The 20,233-nt window shown below is 42.3% G+C and overlaps 2 protein-coding genes across 3 annotated transcripts in view; both read left to right on the top strand.

Moving 5' to 3' along the window:
• Positions 1 to 13,376, top strand: part of ntn4 (netrin 4) — a 32,565-nt gene extending 19,189 nt beyond the window's left edge. The window contains exons 6-11 of one of the 2 annotated variants that reach the window (XR_004655497.1): positions 653 to 866; positions 1,208 to 1,302; positions 1,815 to 1,883; positions 2,025 to 2,198; positions 2,620 to 3,163; positions 13,367 to 13,376. Coding sequence is in view for 1 of the 2 variants with exons in the window: in XM_034863829.1 (XP_034719720.1) it covers positions 653 to 866; positions 1,208 to 1,302; positions 1,815 to 1,883; positions 2,025 to 2,198; positions 2,620 to 2,759 (692 nt within the window). In the remaining variant the exon portion in view is untranslated. Of the gene's footprint in view, positions 1 to 652; positions 867 to 1,207; positions 1,303 to 1,814; positions 1,884 to 2,024; positions 2,199 to 2,619; positions 3,740 to 13,366 lie in introns of those variants that run through there. The other variant, XM_034863829.1, reaches the window with a different exon arrangement.
• Positions 10,179 to 19,194, top strand: usp44 (ubiquitin specific peptidase 44). Its single transcript, XM_034863828.1, has 6 exons — positions 10,179 to 10,403; positions 12,644 to 14,347; positions 15,491 to 15,689; positions 16,485 to 16,593; positions 16,748 to 16,998; positions 17,718 to 19,194. Exons 2-6 carry the CDS (start codon positions 12,797 to 12,799, stop codon positions 17,840 to 17,842), a joined length of 2,235 nt encoding a protein of 744 aa, XP_034719719.1. The 5' UTR covers positions 10,179 to 10,403; positions 12,644 to 12,796; the 3' UTR covers positions 17,843 to 19,194.
• The last annotated feature ends 1,039 nt before the right edge of the window (positions 19,195 to 20,233 follow it).

Here is a 20,233-nt window from a genome sequence, read left to right as displayed (position 1 = left end):
TGTGTGTGTGTGTGTGTGTGTGTGTGTGTGTGTGTGTGTGTGTGTGTGATAAGAAGGAGAGAGAGCCCTTTGTGTTGTACAAGCTTCTGCAACAATAGCAGACAGACAAATAGAACAACTGATGAATGATGAAATACTAAGTCCTGGTAATAAATTGTAAACTGCAGGTCAACAAACTGTCAGCTTAAAAGACCTTTAGACTCAATGCTTTTCAATGTGACTTCTTTCATTTTCTTAGATGTATTTTGAATCTTTATTTATTACATTTCATCATTTATTTAGATTATTGTTTTACTTTTTTTAAGAATATATTTTTTGCCATGCCAGTATACTGAAATATCCCGACAACTTTAACATGGATTGCCATGAAATTTAGATCAGACAATACTGATGCCCAGAGGATAAATCCTACTGCCTCTTTCGCCAAAACCGAAGTTTAAATGTATCCAATATTTTTGCTTTATAACCAAATGTCTGCAAAAATAATGACAAAACACTGACACATTTTAACCAAATATATGTAGCTTCCCATTACACTTTCTTCAGAGAAAAACTACCAAACAACTCATAGGGATCTTATCCCCTAGAAATCATCATCTAAGAAATGTATGGTAACACCTTCATATCTAAACTAGCTTTTTTTCTCTCCCAGCATGCAACTGTCACCCCTTGGGCTCCATGCCCTTCCACTTGGCTGACGGCTTACTCTGCGACCCTTCCAACGGGAACTGCATCTGCAAACCTGGAGTAGGTGGAGCCAACTGTGACAGGTGCATGGTGGGATACTGGGGCTTCCACGAGTATGGCTGCCGTCCATGTGATTGTGCAGGAGAGTGTGATCCGTTTACTGGAGACTGTATGTTTGGGTGAGTAAAGAAACAAAACCATATTCTCTCCAGATACTAATACCTAAACTCTGCTGATGATGAGTGTCACTTTGGCCTGATATTGGTTGGGCATTAGTCATCAGTAATAATTTGAATTATATAAACAAAGAAGAAAGTATCCATCCTCCAAAATTGACAAAGAAACAATTTCTTGGGACCATCAATATCAATGCTAAAATTCATGGTATCCCCGCCTGTAGGTATTGAGATATTCTCAGAGAACACCTCAATAAGCAAAGAAATAACGTCCATTTAACATTTGTAAAATACAGATTCCCATTCCCATGTGTGTGTTCTGATATTGTAATGTGCTTGTGCAGCTCTGATCTGGACCTGTACAACTTAGAGAGAAACTCTAGTGAGCCGGTGAGGATCTTCAGAACAGACGAACTCTTCTCTGCCCTTCACTACTCAGGTTAGATACATAGACTGTGTGTGTGTGTGTGTGTGTGTGTGTGTGTGTTATGTTAATCCTCCTCCAAGGTCCAGTGACTGAGCATTGCTAGTTAAGTAATGAAAGTCTTCATAGGGCCTTAAAAGGAGAGGTGTGTGTGTGTGTGTGTGTGTGTGTGTGTGTGTTTGTGTGTTTGTGTGTTTGTGTGTTTGTGTGTTTGCGTGTGTGTGTGCATGTGTGCCTGTGTGCGTGTAGACAGTGGACAGTTTCTAAATGTCCCTTCTCTTAGACCCCCCACCACCAGCATGTAACTGCAGCTTTCATAGGCACATTCCTTACTGGACACACACACACAGTGTGCTTGCATTCTTAAGACACCATGCACAGTATCTAATACCACACACACACACACACACACACACACACACACACACACACACACACACACACACACACACACACACACACACACACACACACACACACACACACACACACATATATTAATCTGTACCCATGTCTGTCCCTTGTAGAGAAGTGTGAGTGCAAAGAGCAAGCCCTGACCAACAGTAAACTGTTCTGCACCATGAATTATGCATACGGTAAGAATCTTCTAAAAGTGTTTTTAATTTTCTTTGCATTTCTTTGTCCCCGATGTCTGATCTTTGTCATCTTTCTAATTTCTTTCTCAATATTGCAGCATTCAGAGTTATCATTAATTGTCTTCTATATCTAACTCTTAGTCCTGAAGGTGAAAGTGCTGTCAGCTCACGATAAGGGCTCCCACGCCGAGGTGGAGGTCAAAGTTCAGAAGGTAATCAGTCAGAACGCCAAGGTGAAGATACAGCGGGGTCGGGTCACTCTTTACCCTGAGTCCTGGACTGCACGGGGCTGCACCTGCCCGATCCTCAACCCAGGTCAGACTAACACTCCTATGATTGCCTCCCCCAGTACAGGTCAGAAATCAAATGTTTTAAAGACCAATACCGAACGTTTAGGAAACTTTCCATTAATGACACATAAATAACCCCCTGAAACCCAGAACAATCACACAAATAAATAACAAAATATCGATCTTTACATGGGATTTGTGGACAATAGCAAAAATATAGAATATCAAAACCCCTTATTGATAAGGTACCAAACTGTATCAAACCATTTTTTAACAATCACATCCCAGCTGATCAGAAAAAGAAGTATATTCTGACGCTTTTGCATGAAGGCTACATAGGCCAGTAACATTGTGATTAATGTAATCTGCGTTAAGAATTAGTCAGTATAGCTTGAAAGTTGATGGACGTGGATTAAGTGTCCCTGACCTTTGGCGTCATTTCTCAGGGGTGGAGTACCTTGTGGCGGGCCACTCGGACCATAAGCAGGGCCGCCTCCTGGTCAACATGAAGAGCTTCGTCAAACCTTGGAAAGCCAGCTTGGGGCGCAAAGTCCTCACGCTGCTCAAGAAAGACTGCAACTGGTAGACGGGCCGCTAAAACACTGGAGGACAGATGGACACATAGACAATAATGCCGTGAATTTTCTTGTCCTCCAGGTGTGGAATATTGAATTGAGCAGGTTTTAGGGGCTGAACTGAGATGATTGAAACCCCCTTTATTTCCCTGCTGTCGTCCAATGAGAGCTTGTGGCAAACTGCACCAGCTAAAAGCACACAGGATGTAAATTTATAAAGACATCTCATGTCTCGCACATTCCTATGTAGGATTTCTTTTGCTGCTGCAGAACAAGAAATGGAGGAATTCAGCGCTTTGGCCAGAGTGACTCCCTCTGGATGCATTGACATACATGAAAAACTGAATCCCTTTGTCTCTGCAGCACTTTAGCCTAAGATGGACTGAGGGAATAAGAGGAGGATTTTACATACACAGTAAATGAACCCCCAGACATGGACCGCGGATGTCCATTTCCTATTACAGTGGACACTCCTTCACACAGGTAGCAGTTTATGTGTGTGCTGACATAATGTGCAAAGCACCCAGAGTGACGCTTAACAAGCCATACAAGCCACTACAGGTGGTTCAATCTTAGCCAGTCCAGGTGGGCCTGTGTTGTAATCAGAGTGCATGGGTTTTACCCTGAACGTGAATGTATTTGCCTGTTTTGCAAATGTGTGTGTGCATGTGAGACAGAGAGAGAGAGTGTTTGAATGCAGAGGTATATTACGAGCACAGTCCAGATTCAGTCTAGCTCTGAAGCTTTCCCGTAGGTTTGTAAGTGCACTTTCAAAAACAGCCGTTCCAATGTTTATGATACAGCGTCATGTATATTGATTCATCTCATATTACACTCAATTCAAAAAATCCTTGTTATTCCTTCCTTTGTGCTCTTGTACAGTATTATTTGTATATATATATCTATATAAATATTATGTTCATCTTTCTCCCTCTGTTTAAATGTTTTTTGTATGTCGTAATATTAAAGGATAATTACAACTTTGGTCTTATTTTTAGCACTTGGTCATTATTTCTATCGGTTATGATTATGAATTACCTGCTAAAGTAATTGCTGACATCTGCAAACACGGCAATGTGGCTTTACAAAAGTCCAAACACAGGTTTAGACGATCAGACAGGTTGTGAACAGTTTAGCCAGTCTAAAAAAAAAACGAGGAACTGTCTTAGATCACAAATATGGTGAGTTAGGTCATCCTGTACCGTAAATATGCACACACGTTTCACACAACTATCATCGGAAAATTTGTAAAACTTCGTACTTTGCACCGTTTCTTTATTTTTTTACTTTTATATAGTTTTGATAAATTGTGATTTGAACAAAGCAAAACATTCAAACGTAAAAAAGAAAAGATTTTCATGAACCTTTCTCCAAAATGTTGCATTTATCCATTATTAATATTAATGCTAACATAATTCTTGACTAGACCTTGCAGGTTGAAGTGGCCCATCAGGAATCTCCCAAACTTTGCTGGATTTGTGACATTTATAAAAGTAATTTTATCTACATTGGATTGCTCGTTGTTCGCCTTAGCAATGTTGCTACGTTCCCATTAGTCAGCAAATATTTTAGCAAGTATGAGATAAAAAGCAAAACAAAAGAAACAATAGACTAAACTACAAAAAAATAGACCTAAGTTGTAATAAAGCAAACTTATCTTTTAATAGTTTTACAGCAATCTCACTTTGTTTTTGAAACCTTGTTGCCGAGCAGAACTCTAACTCTCAACAGGTTGATATAACTGCCCAGGCCTTGAAATACTTCCCATAAATTGGACAAAAATATCCTTATCACACACACACACACACACACACACACACACACACACACACACACACACTGTCCCTTCAGATTAAGTCATCCATCGCTCTCGCTCCCAAAACACTCTCCCCTACATTCACACAGTGCCACAGAATGTAGACCATAACAGAGAGGCCGAGGCGAGCACACACACTCTGTTTGGGTTTAGGCGGCCTGCGTGTTTTTACACCGCCTCTTCGCCCAATCGCCGTGGCGTGGTTGGCCGAGAGGTGTGGACACATTCCTGGCGCGTCAAACAGCGCTCCGCAGCAGGCTGGGTCAAAGGTCGCTCACCTGTCTCTCCTCAACGAGAGGTGAGCAGGAGTGGATGTTTTTTCACAGCTGTGGCCCGGATAGCCTCGTACCCACGTTTCCTCATTCACTGCCCATTCGCAGACTGAGGGCAGAGGGGTCACGGCTCCTCCTCCTTTCTGCCAAGCTGTTTCCAGACGGCAAACGGGGTGAACGAGTGCATATGGGAAGAGGAATGTGACTGGAAGGAATGCCTCAATGCCATTTACACAAGTACTGTACTTTAAGTACATGTACTTGAGTATTTCCATTTTATTCTACTTTGTACGTCTACTCCACTACCTTTAGGCTATTGCTTACTTTACAGACAAAGATTTTTAATTTAAAAAGCGTATGAAAAGCTTCCAAAGTACAGTGTACTATTGAAATCAATCCAGTCGCTCACAACCTTTTGGGCTAGTGACCCCTTAGAGAAAATGTCTAGTTGGGGCCTCTTGTCACACTTAAGATGTCTGTAGCCAGAAGGTTGGCAAAATAAAATGCACATTAATACATGTTTTCATCCACTACTGTGGATGATTACCGTATTAGGAGTTGGAAGCATCACAGTTAAACAGTTGGTGGCATTATTTCTTTCGTCCATTGCCATTAAACAATTGCAGAAGAAGAGGGTGCAGTTTGTTATACTGTGTGTATTATTTTGAGGAACGTTCCAGTCTCTTCATCGGTCCACACTGATCTGATGTTTTCAGCTGGACTTTTAAGTCACATGTTTTAATCATGTACAGTACATCTCTTTTGTTTACTGTCAGGTCTGTTTCCATCGTCACATTTAATTGTTTTCAATACACAAACCTTTTCCCCTTGTCAAATTTGTCTAAAATAAGTTGGATGAAAGGGCACTTTCTGAGTTCTTATCCGCTCCACCAAAGAGAGATGTCCACTCTGAGGCCCAAAGAGGTCACATTTTTCTTTCACAGTAAAATGCTGCTTACACACAATTTTCTGATAATACTTATGCACTTTTACTCAAGTAGCATGTTGAATGAGGGACTTTTACTTAGGTTCTTTTACTGAAGTAAAGTACCGTAGTACTTCTTCCACTAACTGCTCAGTGCAGCATTTCAGGTTAGTCGGAGGAAGGAGGTGCTTTATGTAGTGGGAACTGGCCTTGAAGCATAGACGCAACAGGGAGCCACAAACACATAAACTGCTGCAGCTGAACCATGGACCCCCGTCTCCCTCTCTCACTGTCTCTCATGCTCGCTCGCCCCAACTCATTGTCCCCAGACTGGCCCTTCTCAGGCTGTGATGGAGATGTCCTGTGGGAGGTGGCGTGGTGTGGGAAACTAGTTGATGAATGAGTGTTTGGCATGCTTACACAGATGCATAGTTTGCTTCAGTGTAGCATATGTGTATGTGTTATTGTAGTAATGGCAAATAGATGCATGTGCGTGTGTGTGTGTGTATACACGAGTGTGTGTGCCTGTATGAACACAATACCCCGCTTGTGTTGCTATAGAATGGAGTTATGGCCTTTGTCCTGTCAGCATTCTTGTGTTCCTATTGGCCGCGGAGTGCTTGGCAGCTCCCGCGGGCTTGGGGACAATAACCCCCCGCCTTCCCCTCCTCTCGCAGGGAGTAACAATGCCCCTCATCGGTAGCACCCATCACCCTGAGACAGACGCCCAGAAACTGGCCTGCTATGGGTGTCACAGAGCTACCAGCACCCACAAGCCCTGAGGAAGGCAGAGGGAGGGAAATGAAAGCAGAAAATATGGAAAGGAGGGGATTTCTTCTCAGGAGTATGATGAGAGGAAGTGTGTGCTGGATAAGTAAATCATGCGGTCAGTATTATCCCATCAGCTTTGATTCACTTACAGAGGAAATGAGGATATTATGGCATATAGGAAACCGGACTGAAACTCCTTCACATGAAAATATCCAGCTCTGTCCTCAGAAACTATTCACGCTCTTTGGTTTTTACTTAATTGCACACAAACAAACACACACACACACACACACACACACACACACACACACACACACACACACACACACACAAGGAATGTTTCTCTACCTGAAGATCATCAGAGCAAGCTAGAACAGGGAGGGCGATGTTGACATAGCAGAGTGATTGAGACGCTACTGCTGATTATTATACAGCCATGAAAACAAGGTCCTGATGTCATTGAGTCATTATGAACAAACCCACACATCAACGTGACAACAGACAGACAGTTTGGGAGGAAAAACAGGCCCTCGTGACAAGTCGGAACACTCTTTAAAAAACAGATTAAACAGCAGAGGCTGTCAAGTATCCAATGTTAACATTCGGCCTCAGCAACCATACCAGGCAGGCTCCAAATCTGAGAGCAGAAATTACAGGAGATGTTTTTGTTTACAGGCAAAGTAAAGCATTTCCCCCTGGCTTCCACTGCACCTGTGTTTTCAACCGCCACAAAACCAACACCGTATCCAGCTGCGTTAACACCACCATGAAACCACCGGAATGGCTTCCTTTCACTGACATTATCTAACAACCGTCCAATAAAAACAGATCACAAAGCTACATGTTTCTCTGTGTGTGTTTGTGAATTTCTATTCTTATGAAGTCCAGGTAAAGAACCCTTTTGCAAAAGAACTTAATTTGGGGTTAAGATATATAATGTTGGGGACGTATTTACAATTATGTGAACGATTCTGTAAGATTGAGTCATGCTTGCTAAACAACCTTGAGCTCCAGTAGAAAGAGCTACCCGACATCAGCCGTATTTTTGAAAATGGGCTTATTTGTTTTCTTTTCAAGATGAGAAAATCAACATCACTCCCATTTCTACACGGTTAATATGAAGCTACTTCTAACAGGCCGTTTAGCTTAGCTTATAGCACAATGACTTGAAACAGTGGGAAACCGCTAATCTGGCTCCATCCAAAGGCAACAAAATCCAGCCACTTGCATCTCTAAATCTCACTAATTGTCACAATTTATCTAATTTGTTTAATCCTTACAAGTTGTGGTTTTATATGAGTTTTGTGCCTAACCAGTGACTTCCTGGAGTCTCAGACTCAGTCGTAATAGCACTCCAGAAAGCAAGAAAGCATAGTTCTCAAACTGTAAAAAAAAAAAAGAAGCTATATTCACTTCCGATTTCTACTTTAAAGCTATGTCAGCTGATTTTTGACAATTATGGATCGGGAAAGCTTCAGTTGACAACTAACATGCCAGTGAATAACACCTAGTCACACACATAGTACAACTTTGTTATCCCTTATTAGTCATATTTCTGGCCATCTGACATATGTATTCCCTAGCATTGTATGCATGTTTCATTCTCCACCAACTCCTGGGAAAGAATATCCAGCTCTTTTGTTTCTAGCAAACTTTATCTATTCACTGTTTGGCGCTTGACGGGTAGTGTACTCCAGGTTTTATCAGCTTGTTTGCTAAAAACAAGGGCCCATGAGAAAAACTGACATTGAAACGTAGTGTAAACATGTTGTAAAACCAAAACAATGAGCTATAAGAAGCACCAAAGCAAGGTCAAGCTGCAACATTGAGTGATAAATCTCTATGAGTTAATCGTGTAATAATGTAATGCAGCTTTACAGATAGAAGTTGGCAAACCATCGTGAGGTCCTCAGAAGTATTGTAACAGAAAAATGTGTGTTTATGAGAAAGTGCTGATGAAAAGAGGACAGGGAGGGAGGGAGAGTTAGCATGTCTGGACACGACTGCGGTGAAGGCCCGGGGACATAGAGGGAGAAAAACATTAGAGGTGATCCGCAGGCATCGCATGGCACATCAACACATACCTCTTTCTCTAAGTCACTCACAAATGCCCCTTAATCTCTCTCACACACAACCCTGTTGTCCATTGACACACACACACACAAGCACAAGCACAAACACAAACACACACACACACACACACACAAGCACACACCTATTACCACACTCCCCCTGTTGAGTGGGGGTTTAAGAAGGCTTGTATGGATCAGTTCCCCACTAATCAGTACATGAGAAGGATTCTTCACATGCAGTCATGTTGCGTGTGTTGAGATTAAAAGTCCTCCTTCAGGCGCAATTTCCTGAATGAAAACCAAGTCCTTCCTTTATTCTCACGTCAAGATGTTTAAAGTGAAACTACAATATTTACACAGGAATTCACAATGTGGTATAATAATAACACTTAATAAACTATCTTTCACTGAAGCTTTCTTCTACTGTATACTCACACAATATTCACAATTAATCACACACAGTAATTATATTTTCCCCAGTTATGGTTGATGTTGTTGGAGTGGAGACTTACAGTAAACCCACACAGCAGACATTACAGTGTTGTTGTCTTATAAAATCTCTGGCATAGACTGATAGCATCTACATAGTGAGTGCCACCAGCCCCCATTAACCAGCATGAAGTGCTACACCTGCATCCCACACCAGCACACAAGACTTTAAAATACCTCCTAAAAGGTACAACTGCATGGCTTTAGAGCCAAGAATAAAAACACACACACAATTGTGATCCATGAAAGAAGAGCCTTTTCAGGGTTAAAATTAGTGCAATTCAGACCTTTTACTTAAGTAAAACTAGCAGCACACGTCTAAAAACAGTCTATAATGAGTAAAAGTCCTGCAGTAAAAGTATACAATCGACAAAATATACTTAAAGTATAAAGGTACTTTCCCCTTTAACACTGAATATTATGATTTTAATATGAGTATTTTCCTTTTCTGCTACTTCATACATCTACTCTACGTTTTAAAGACACGTATTTTACTCCAATACATTTATTTGACAGCCGGACTTACTTTGCAGAATAAAGAGTTTAAAAACAACCTATGATAAGAATTTTAATTTACATATTGCTACTTTTACTTTGGGCTTTCACTTTTAAATAAAATTGCCTTTAATTGAATTTGTGATAACAGAGTCGTTGGTGCAACCAGCCTACCTGATTGTAAGTGGTGCAGCAGTTCCCCCTAATGGTATACCGTTGCATTGCAAAGCATTGATTTTGTCTTTGGCTTGCTGCTTATTTGTATGAATAGTGAAACCGTGACACAACACACAAACAACAACAACTAAGAAGTACTACACCTAGGCTCACAAAAGCACCACAACGCAACAACGGACGGGAATACTATGAAATAGGAAGTAAACGATACCTAACCCAGCATTAACTAGTCTGACACTAAACTTATAAACTGGAGTAGAATCTGTAAAATGACAATTTAACAAAACTTAAAAAAGAGAGTGTTTTTATAGAAGGTGAGCGAACATCGTCACCTGTTAGGCTATACGTTGTTATTTTGAGACTATTATTACCATTATTTTTTGATATACTATTATTATGCTGAGAAACTAAATCATTATTCTGAGAAAGTTTCTCATTTTAATGACTACGGGACCTTTTCTACATCACATTGGCAGAAATTGGCTTCAATGAAACAACTCATTAACCAACAACAACAAAAATAACAACAACAACGTCACGTATAGAGGACGCGCTCGAGGCAGCACCACGCGAAAAGGACTGACAAGATGGCGATCATTATAGAAACAGAGGAGTTGCTGCCATGAAGGAGAGGCTCGGTATGCTGTTTTATTTTCACACACAGTGATTCATAATACATGTGTAACAGTGTAGCCGATGATACCTTTGGTGTTGTTTTAACACATCCCGCAGGTTCGTTTTAAAGCTACGGCTGCCGCTGGGAGCTGACCTCCGGCTAACGGATGAACTTGTAGGATTATGGCAGGCTAATGCTAACTAGCATGCTAGGCTAATGTTAGCAGGGCAGCTAGGGCTCACTAATCCCTTTTAATAAATAAATTAAAAACGACAGAGCTGACCTACTTACCTTTTGTTTGCTTGTACTTGTATGTCAAGCTATTTCATACAATTGTCCTGTAAGGGTTTTGCAGTGGTGTACATTGTCTTTGTGTAAAATTTAAGTGTTTTGTAATCGCAACTCCTCATAGCTGTATCAAGTACACGCTAACCTAAACTGGAGATAGCGTTACCTTAAAGTTGAGTTGTTTCGACAGTCCTTAACACGCGTCTTGTTCTATTGTTATGTCGTACCGTTTTTTTTTAAAGGCTAGACAAGCTCGTAGTGTTTTGTTGAGACTTGTTTAACCCGTGTTAACATTAGACTGTAGGGTATTCAGCCACTTAAGACCACGCAGCCACAAGGACAAACCAGGCAAAGCGCGCTAACTAACGTTACCAGATAGCTAAAACTTCGGGGACATTGTAAACTCTCATTGATAAACATCTCTCCCGAGAGATAAACCGCAAGTGTCACTATCTCGCGTTACATAACAAGTCAGTTACTGTATTCCTAAAGCTCAGTAGTGATTACTGTAACTTACAATGCGGATAATCATCAGCGAGCTTCGGATGTACACAGCGAAGTTAGTGATTACAGCTACAGGTATTCTGCTTTTTTAATTGGTTATCATGATACCACCTAAAGAATCAAACTGAAATGACTTCATACTCTGTGAATGATCAATGTTAACGAGACGGAAGGTTAGTTATCAACTCAACAAGGTCTGTCTTGGATCCCTCTTGACAACGTGAGGTTTTATTTATATCACAGCGGCTGCACACACTCGTGACGTCACAATCTGATGATTTACCAATTAAATACGCCCACTCTAATATAACTTGGAAACAAACGCCTACTTTGACCTGAACGCTTTGATTCACTCTTATTTTGCTTTTTTAAACCGCTAAATTAAATAAAGGCACAACACAGCAGAAAAAAAGACATTCCTGAAGTTAGAAACGTCATGTTTATTCATTGTCCTCCCATCTGGTCTGTGTTCCAGTCTCTCCATCATTTTCCCTCTCTGTTTATACACCATTTCCTAACAGTCAGTTTTCTGTCCTTGTTTTTCTTTCACTCTTTTCCTTTCCCCAGCAAAGTTACTCCTGTACCCAGACAAAGGGTGCACCACTTTGCAAGCTCAGTCCCCCTTTTGTCCGGTAATCTTTCTTCTTTGACCTCAGTAAGGGGGGGTTGACAGGGCTCAGCCCACTCAAGGATCCTCACTTTTTCAGCTGAGGTACACCAACCCCCAGGGATGTGAAAAGAAGCCAGGAGAGGTTGAGTGGAGGCTGATTGAAGGGTTCTGGGTTGAGTTTAGTTGGCCTCAAACCAAAGTACAACCGTTTGTTAAATCAGTGTTTTTGGAGAACTCTTGCACAATCAGAAGCTACTGCCTGTTAGCTGCTTATCGTATTAGGTTTTGATGAAGAAAAATATGTTCCTGTAAAGTCACCGTGACTACTATCACTGTGCCTGCTGACTTTTTATTTCATAGTCACCATCTCCGGAAATACTCAGATGTTTGTCTTGTCTATGGGTTCATATCTAGGTTTAAGAGCTCATGTTGTTCTGTACACCTTTCTGTTTTTCAGTGGATGCATCACACAACACTGCAGTGCTTTTACTGTTGGCCCATGTTTCTGTTAGGAAATGTGACAGCCTGCTTTCCATCTGGCAGTTTGCCGCGGTTTACTGTGTGTAGCTATAAAACAGTTACTTGAGGTTAGACGTAGTGACTTTGAGATAACAATGTTATGTTTACAAGAACAGGATGTCATTTTGATATGGAAATACACCAAATGTGCTTTTTTAAAACTATGTTTGGCCTGTAGGGGTAGATGTTCAAACAATATTAAGACAAGATTACAGTAACATAATTATGTAGAACTTGCCTATCTAACTTACTCTGTTTTGAATCACAGATTCCCTGCATCTCTTTTTTCTTATTCCATCCATTCATCTGCATTAACCACATCTGTTCCCTCTCCCCTCTAGAAGCCACCATGCCCTGGGAGGGTCTTATTTCTCAGCTCGCCATGGTCACCATGGTGATATGAAGCCAGTGTGAAACACTGACACACAGACTCACACACAGACAGTCAGTAATTGACTGACACAGCCAGCCAGCTCGGCAGGCAGGCGTGTGTAATGGATAGGTGTAAGCATGTGGGGAGGCTGCGGCTGGCCCCAGACCACTCCATCCTCAACCCCCAGAAGTGGCACTGCGCGGACTGCAACACCAGCGAGTCTATATGGGCCTGCCTGGGCTGTGCTCATGTGGCGTGCGGGCGCTACATCGAGGAACATGCTCTGCAGCACTTCCAGCAGCAGCACCACCCGTTGGCTTTGGAGGTTAATGAACTTTACGTTTTTTGTTACTTGTGTGACGACTATGTCCTGAATGATAACGCCACCGGAGACCTGAAGCTGCTTCGCAGTACACTCAGCGCCATCCAGAGCCAGCACTATGAGGTGACCACCCGCAGTGGGCGCACCCTCCGCTCCGCTAGTGCTGGCCCCGATGCCCTCATGCCATCCGGTGCCCGTGAGCTGCAGCTGAGGGACGAGGACAGGATGTTTACTGCGCTCTGGCACCGCCGCAGGGCACTTATGGGACGTGTCTTTCGCTTATGGTTCGCACTGACTGACTGCGGAAAGAAGAGGGAGGAAGAAGAGAGAAAGAGGGAGGAGGAGGAGGAGCAGAAAAGGGAGGTGAAGGAGAGGAGGCAGGCTCTAAAGAGGCAGCTACAGAAGGAGCTGGAGAATGTCCCTCTCAGGAAGAGTCGCCGGTTACGTAAGAGAAGCCAGAGAGTTGCAGATGCCGCAGTTGCCACACCATCGCGGAGGGCATGCAACAAGACAAAAAAACCTGTGCCCCCGTCCTTCACCCGCAGGACAAGGACTCAAAGCCCTGCCACTGCTACCCCCAAGAAAGGGGGACGGACGAAAAAGGTCCAACCAACTTCCAAACCCCGGAGCTGTTCTTTTACCTCCAAATCTAAGCCCAAAACACCCTCAGCAACCCCCCGTTCTGCTCAAACGCCTGTTCGCCGCAAGCAGAGTACCAAACAGGGTGGCTCACCCTTCAAACGTCGTCCCACAGTCACTCCTGGAGTGACCGGCTTGAGGAATTTAGGCAACACCTGTTATATGAATTCCATCCTGCAGGTGCTGAGCCACCTCCATGTCTTCAGGGAGTGCTTTCTGCGCCTGGATCTGACCCAAGCACTGGAACTACTAGCATCTGCCGTCCACGGGCAACTGGCTGGGAAGCCCTCTTCCCAGTCCCCACTGCTCCAAAGGAGGGGATTCCAGGCCAGCTCAGGCTCTGGGGCAGGGCTCAGTGGTGGGGCCTCACGGGCCCGCAGCATGGAGCTGATACAACCCAAAGAGCCCAGCTCAAAGCACATCTCGCTCTGCCACGAGCTGCACACCTTGTTCCAGGTTATGTGGTCTGGCAAGTGGGCGCTGGTATCGCCTTTTGCCATGCTCCACTCGGTGTGGCAGCTGATCCCGGCGTTCAGGGGCTACGCTCAGCAAGATGCTCAGGAGTTTCTGTGTGAGCTGCTGGACAAGGTGCAACACGAGCTGGAGAGCACCGGCAAGCACACAACCACAGCAGGAGTCCCCCAGAAACGCCTCATCAAACAGGTGCTCAGTGTGGTCAACACCATCTTTCATGGCCAGCTCCTAAGCCAGGTGTGACGCGCGCACGCACACACACACACACACACACACACACACACACACACACACACACACACACACACACACACACACACACACACACACACACACACACACACACACACACACACACACACACACACACACACACCCCTACCTTCATTTAACCATTCTTAACTCTGCAGTGTTCACACGCTTTGCCTGATTCACTTCCCATGATGCCTGCACACACATTAACCCACTCAGATCTGCCTACACACCCCAGTGATAATTCAACAGTCTTCAACTCTGACTGAACTGTATTACTAATTCACAATTCAGATTAAATTGGGCTGGGTGGATTCATTTATCACTTTACGTACTTAAATGGAGGCTAAGCTTCCGTCTCTGACCTTAATCTTACATTTTGAGTGTGTTTTTAAGGTTGAGTTGCTTATGGTTTGACCTTTTCTCCTACCTTCTTTCAAACGTGTACCTTGTTAACACAGTAGTGATCTTGGTACGACCCTGAGTAGAGCTGAAGCTATTTGGCAAAAAAATCGAACCAGAAAAATGATCTGCCACCAACTTTTTCAATCATGGAAAAAATTATGAAACAATGTTATTCATTGTCTGGTTTCTAATTCTCCACTGTGAGAACTTACTACATTCTGTCATAGTATACTAAACTGAATACCTTTTTGGTTTTGAGACATTTAAACCTTGATCTTTTTGAAGTTGTCATAGGTATTCTTTTGTGACATTTCATAGACCAATTGTATGTTGCTATCATAATCTTGAGCAGTACAGCTTTCCTTCCATTGATATAGTTTACATATTAATCATTTTAATTGGTTGCACCTATGCTCTGTGTGTTGAGTAATGTAGGGTGTGTAGTGAGTTAGTGTGAGGACAAGAGATTTGTGTGTACTTGTGGAGGCTGAGCACACACTGACACCTGCTCTTGCTGAATGGAGGGCTGTGTAGGGTTTTGGGGATATCTCTGCCCTGTGGCTATTCACCACTTTTATTTAATATATGTTTGATTCTGTATAAAAAGACAGGGAAACAGCCCACAGCATGGCTAGGGCAGCCAGATTGATTAGGGTTAGAATAATATGCATACTATACTACTACACCGGCTCATGTCTTTACTTCCCTCCCTCTCATATGCAGGTGACGTGCCTGGCCTGCGAACATCGCTCCAACACTGTGGAGCCTTTCTGGGATCTGTCGCTGGAGTTCCCCGAGCGGTATCACAGTAACAGCAGGGAGCATGCTGCTCAGGCCTCATGCCATTTGACGGAAATGCTGGCCAAGTTCACGGAGACTGAAGCGCTGGAGGGAAACATCTACGCCTGTGAGCAGTGTAACTGTGAGTTTAAATAATGTAAACACACACACACACACACATATACACTCTTTATCTTTTAACTTAGAGACTTGTCATTATTAACACATTTACATATGCTGATGATGTTCTATTCTAATTCCAGTTGTTGTATTCAGCTAGTCCAACCTATTCTCTAGTTCTCTTGCGAAAAGAGGTTAAAGTGATCCAAGTCTGTGTGACATGGCAAATCGATCAGTCCGTCAAATCAAAACGTTCATTTAAAACATGTCACGCTGTTCATACTTGTCTGAAAATCCTGAAAAACTATCAGACATGTTGGTGTTCTTATTGTGTTGTTGTGGCCTTTCTGCATGGTTTTACAGTTTAAAGACATTTAAACATTTAAAATGCTACACAGGTCCCAAACAGATTGTGGCAGTAATGTTCTGCAGTAACCTGTCAACTTGTCTTGTTCCGAAACCATTTCCACGTGCCCGTAACTAACTAGACTCTGGACTTTTGAATAAGAAGCCAGAGAGAAACTATAGTCTTGACTCAACGTTCCCTCTTTTATAACTTTTATTTTTATTTCTATGCACACTAAAGGCTACAAGAGAGAAAGATATTGTTGGAATTTTCTGCCATAGTAAATAATTACCCATTCGTCCTAAATGAGAATATACAGCTGTGCAAGTTGTCATCTAAATGAGTAGAACTGACGTTCAGTGATATTCAGAAATGAGTCCATCCTAGCTCTCATGGCTGTTGGTCACAAGAATGCAGCAAAGCTGAGGCAACAACTTGAATTGCGTTTGAACTCTCTGCTCTTGTTTGAAGCGGCTCGACGGCGGACCTCCTCCAAACCAGTCCTCCTGACTGATGCACAAAAACAGCTGATGGTCCACAAACTGCCTCAGGTCCTGCGGCTCCACCTCAAACGCTTCAGGTAGGATGACTTTGCACCGGTCGGCCAATTTTTGTTTATCCAATCATATTTTTCCTCATATAACCCAGCTGTAATTTATCGTTTTGAGGACCGTTGCGATGCAGACTATTAGCTCAGCGGCTGGCCGGCTCTCTAACTTGTGATTGGTCCTCAGGTGGTCCGGGCGGAACCACCGGGAGAAGATCGGCGTCCACGTCAGCTTCGACCAGCTTCTCAACATGGAGCCCTACTGCTGCAGAGACCCCTCACCCAAAGTAGTGCCCTGCTCCAATCCCAGCAGCCCCAGCTCTGCAAGCTCGCCACGCCCAAAGCACTTCCTCTACGACCTCTCTGCTGTGGTGATGCATCATGGGAAGGGCTTCGGATCTGGCCACTACACCTCGTACTGCTACAACACAGAAGGAGGTTAGTGGAGAGCACAGCAGGATTTTGGATTTAAGATTTTTGGGTAATTTTTAAGCCTTTATTGATAGGACAGCTGAAGACATGAGAGAGGGGGTGACATGCAGTAAAGGACCACAGGTCTGAGTCAAACCCGGGCCTGCTGCGTTGAGGAGTACAGCTCTATATATGGGCGCCTGCTCTACCAACTGAGCTATGGATTTAATAGAGACCTGACTATTTTCTTGGAATCAAGTTTTTTTACTTACAGGATAAAGGTTCCATTGCACGTATATAATTTCATTTCACAATTCAAACCCTGATCCAATTTAGAAAACAAGACACAGATGCTCAGAAACCTTGATACTGGTAGAATCATGAACACAGGGATATGGATACCCAGATTTCTTATGTTCCATTTAAATGCCACACAAACATAAATAATTATACAACCCCACACTCCTCATGTTGAGTAAATAATCTCCATGTGTGTAATTGGTTTGTTAAGTCCTGTTTAAGTAAATGGGTACATTTGGCTAATAATTCAGAACTCCTGTTAATTCAGGCGTCTTTGTGTGCTACGACTGCCTTCTTATTAATAGACTGCCTTCTTATTAAATAGACTGCCTTCTTATTAAATAGACTGCCTTCTTATTAATACACTGCCTTCTTATTAATACACTGCCTTCTTATTAATACACTGCCTTCTTATTAATAGACTGCCTTCTTGTTTTCTCCTGCAGGCTTCTGGGTTCACTGTAATGACTCTAAGCTGAACGTGTGTTCAGTGGAGGAGGTCTGTCGTGCTCAGGCCTACATCCTCTTCTACACACAGCGAGTAACTCAGGACAAAGACCGGCCGCTATAAGACCACAATCTCCCCCCCACCCCCCATCCTCCTCAGCTGCACCTGACCACTCTGCGAGAAGATATCAGCACAGCCCCACCTATCGCTCTCTCGCTTCCATCTTCCTTTGGGCATTTTATATCCGAGGAGGATGGGTCTTTGTTATCTATTTTTTTAAATAAGAAAGAAAAAGAGAGGAAGGACTCCTTTTTATTAAAAAAAAAAAAAAGCCTGGTTCTGCTTTGCGAACTTCTTGTATATGGTGTTTATATGTAGGTATTTGTAAAAGACAAATGGTGATGTTTGTGATTTGTGTACAGTTGTTTTTATAAAGAGTATCAGCCAAGATGTGTCTCAGTAGCAGCCAACAGACTCAAGTGTCCTCTACAGGTCGCACAGGTGTATTCACGTGTTTGCCAACCTGCGTTTCGTGAATGTTGATTGTAAATGCTCGTTTGTTTTTGTTTGAATCAACGGAAATGTTTCTCAGTCACTTTAGATCGTCGTCACAGAACTGGATGTAGGGTTGTAAGATGTCATTCACTCACTAGAAATGGCCTCGCTGTGTTCTAGACAGGTAAAGTTTTGATGGATGTATTTCCTGCCAGAAATGCACTAATGTCTACAGAATCGGCCGCCAGCATTGTTTTTACTCAGTTTATAGTCTCTTCTCTGTACACAAGCAGGGTAGGAAGTTTATTTTTTCTCCCTGAAGTACTCCTGAGTCTGTCAGGGAAAATTGGCAGACCTCAAGCCAAAGCCTGGGGACAAGTTTCTGGAAAGAAACCTCTCAGCATTTCCAAAACGGTTCAACATTTGCTGGGTGTGTTTTTTTTTTTGTTTTCCCTCTTTCACTATTAAATTTCCAAAGGGATATATATATTATTTTTAGCTAAATGCTGCCACCTCTCTTCTCCAAAATGTAATTGTCCTCAGAGTGTGAACCATTTCCAAACTACACGCAAACTAGTGTACTAGAAAAGTGCCCTTTTGTTGAGAGTATATTTTTTAAGTTCTTACCAATTCAGAAAAGTGGAATCTCCACAGCGGCAGTCCCATGCCAGACCAGCATTTAGATTTTGAATGTATTTTTATACAATCCCCCTCACAGGTTTTAGAAAAGAGGCCGTTGACTGTTTTAAAAGGTTTTATTCAACCGCCGACTGTTCACCACCAGCAGTTATGACTGTTCTATCACCATTAAGTAGATGTGTGTATGTGTGTGTACTGTACGTGTACATATTGTATTTAATTTACCATCTGTTAAGTACAATATCCAGATTGAACAGGATTTCTGGAGTATATACAGATTGTGATATTTATCTCCATACTGGAGAAAATTGTTTAAAAAAAAAAGGTATTCTCCACCTCAACCAAGTTCCCTCTGACTTCTCTTTCAGAGGGGAATTCAAAGCACAGTTCATGTTTCTCCTTTTATTGTCAGACGTGTCATGTTTGGTTACTACCCCATGGATGTGTGTGCGCGTGTGAATTTTTTGGAAGTTATACTATGCAAATTGTTACCTCAGTTTTTGTCTAGAGAAAATTACCTCAATAAATGAGAATATTTTTTCATTTTTCTACAAAATATGAGTGTCTTGCTTGTTCTTATTTTGTACAGGAAGCTAGTCAAGGCTGCTTAATTTATGTTGCCCAAAATCAAAGTTTGCCTAACCAAGTATTTACTTCAGATAATGACCAATTATAGCCTTTAACGTTTCCAGGACATAAATCTTAACATTGGATAAATCCAGATTCAAAATTCTTATTTAGTTATTACAGAGGGAATTTTAGACACACCAGAATAAATTAGAAAATACTTTCAGCCATAGAAAGAAAAAAGCAATTTTAACCATGTTTTTAGAAATGTTATGTAAATCAGGCTATGAATGATTTATGAACAAACCATTCTGTAAGATATATATACAGTAGGAATACAAGGGCAGAGTTCATTTTATGTACAGTAAGTAACAATAGCTATTTGAGTGGCTGTGACTCAGATGGTAGAGTGGTTGCCTACCAATCAGAAGGTTGGGGGTTCGATCCCTGCGCCTGCATGTTGAAGTGTCCTTGGGCAAGTGTGTGTGTGAATGGCTTTACTGTTAAAAGTGCTTTGAGTGGACGTTAATGGTGTCTGTCTATAAATACAGTCAGTCCATCTACTGGAGTGCAGATTTCTGGCTCAGAGTATGAGAACAGCCCTCTAAAGATATTATTGTAAAATTCATCTTTGCAAGACACTACAGGTGAAGAGTTTTAACACACTGTATCACCATGAAACTTCCCCAGTAATTACTTATATAAAGACAATTCTATTTTGTATTTCAAGTTTAAATATGCAAATAAGGCATTATCTAATTCTAAGTGTCGGTGAATTTAGAAGAAATGTACAGGTGCAGATAGACAAAGTGT

Source organism: Etheostoma cragini, chromosome 23, assembly GCF_013103735.1.
Source record: "Etheostoma cragini isolate CJK2018 chromosome 23, CSU_Ecrag_1.0, whole genome shotgun sequence".
Classification (NCBI taxonomy): domain Eukaryota; kingdom Metazoa; phylum Chordata; class Actinopteri; order Perciformes; family Percidae; genus Etheostoma; species Etheostoma cragini.
Note: the sequence above shows the minus strand (reverse complement) of the source record. Positions and strands in the feature narration are given on the sequence as shown.

Excerpts from the sequence above, each read along its gene's own strand:
- usp44 (XM_034863828.1), top strand. The coding sequence starts at position 12,797 with ATGGATAGGTGTAAGCATGTGGGGAGGCTGCGGCTGGCCCCAGACCAC. Across the intron at positions 14,348-15,490 it reads ATGGCCAGCTCCTAAGCCAG|GTGACGTGCCTGGCCTGCGA; the intron begins GTGTGACGCGCG and ends TCTCATATGCAG. Across the intron at positions 15,690-16,484 it reads CGCCTGTGAGCAGTGTAACT|CGGCTCGACGGCGGACCTCC; the intron begins GTGAGTTTAAAT and ends TCTTGTTTGAAG.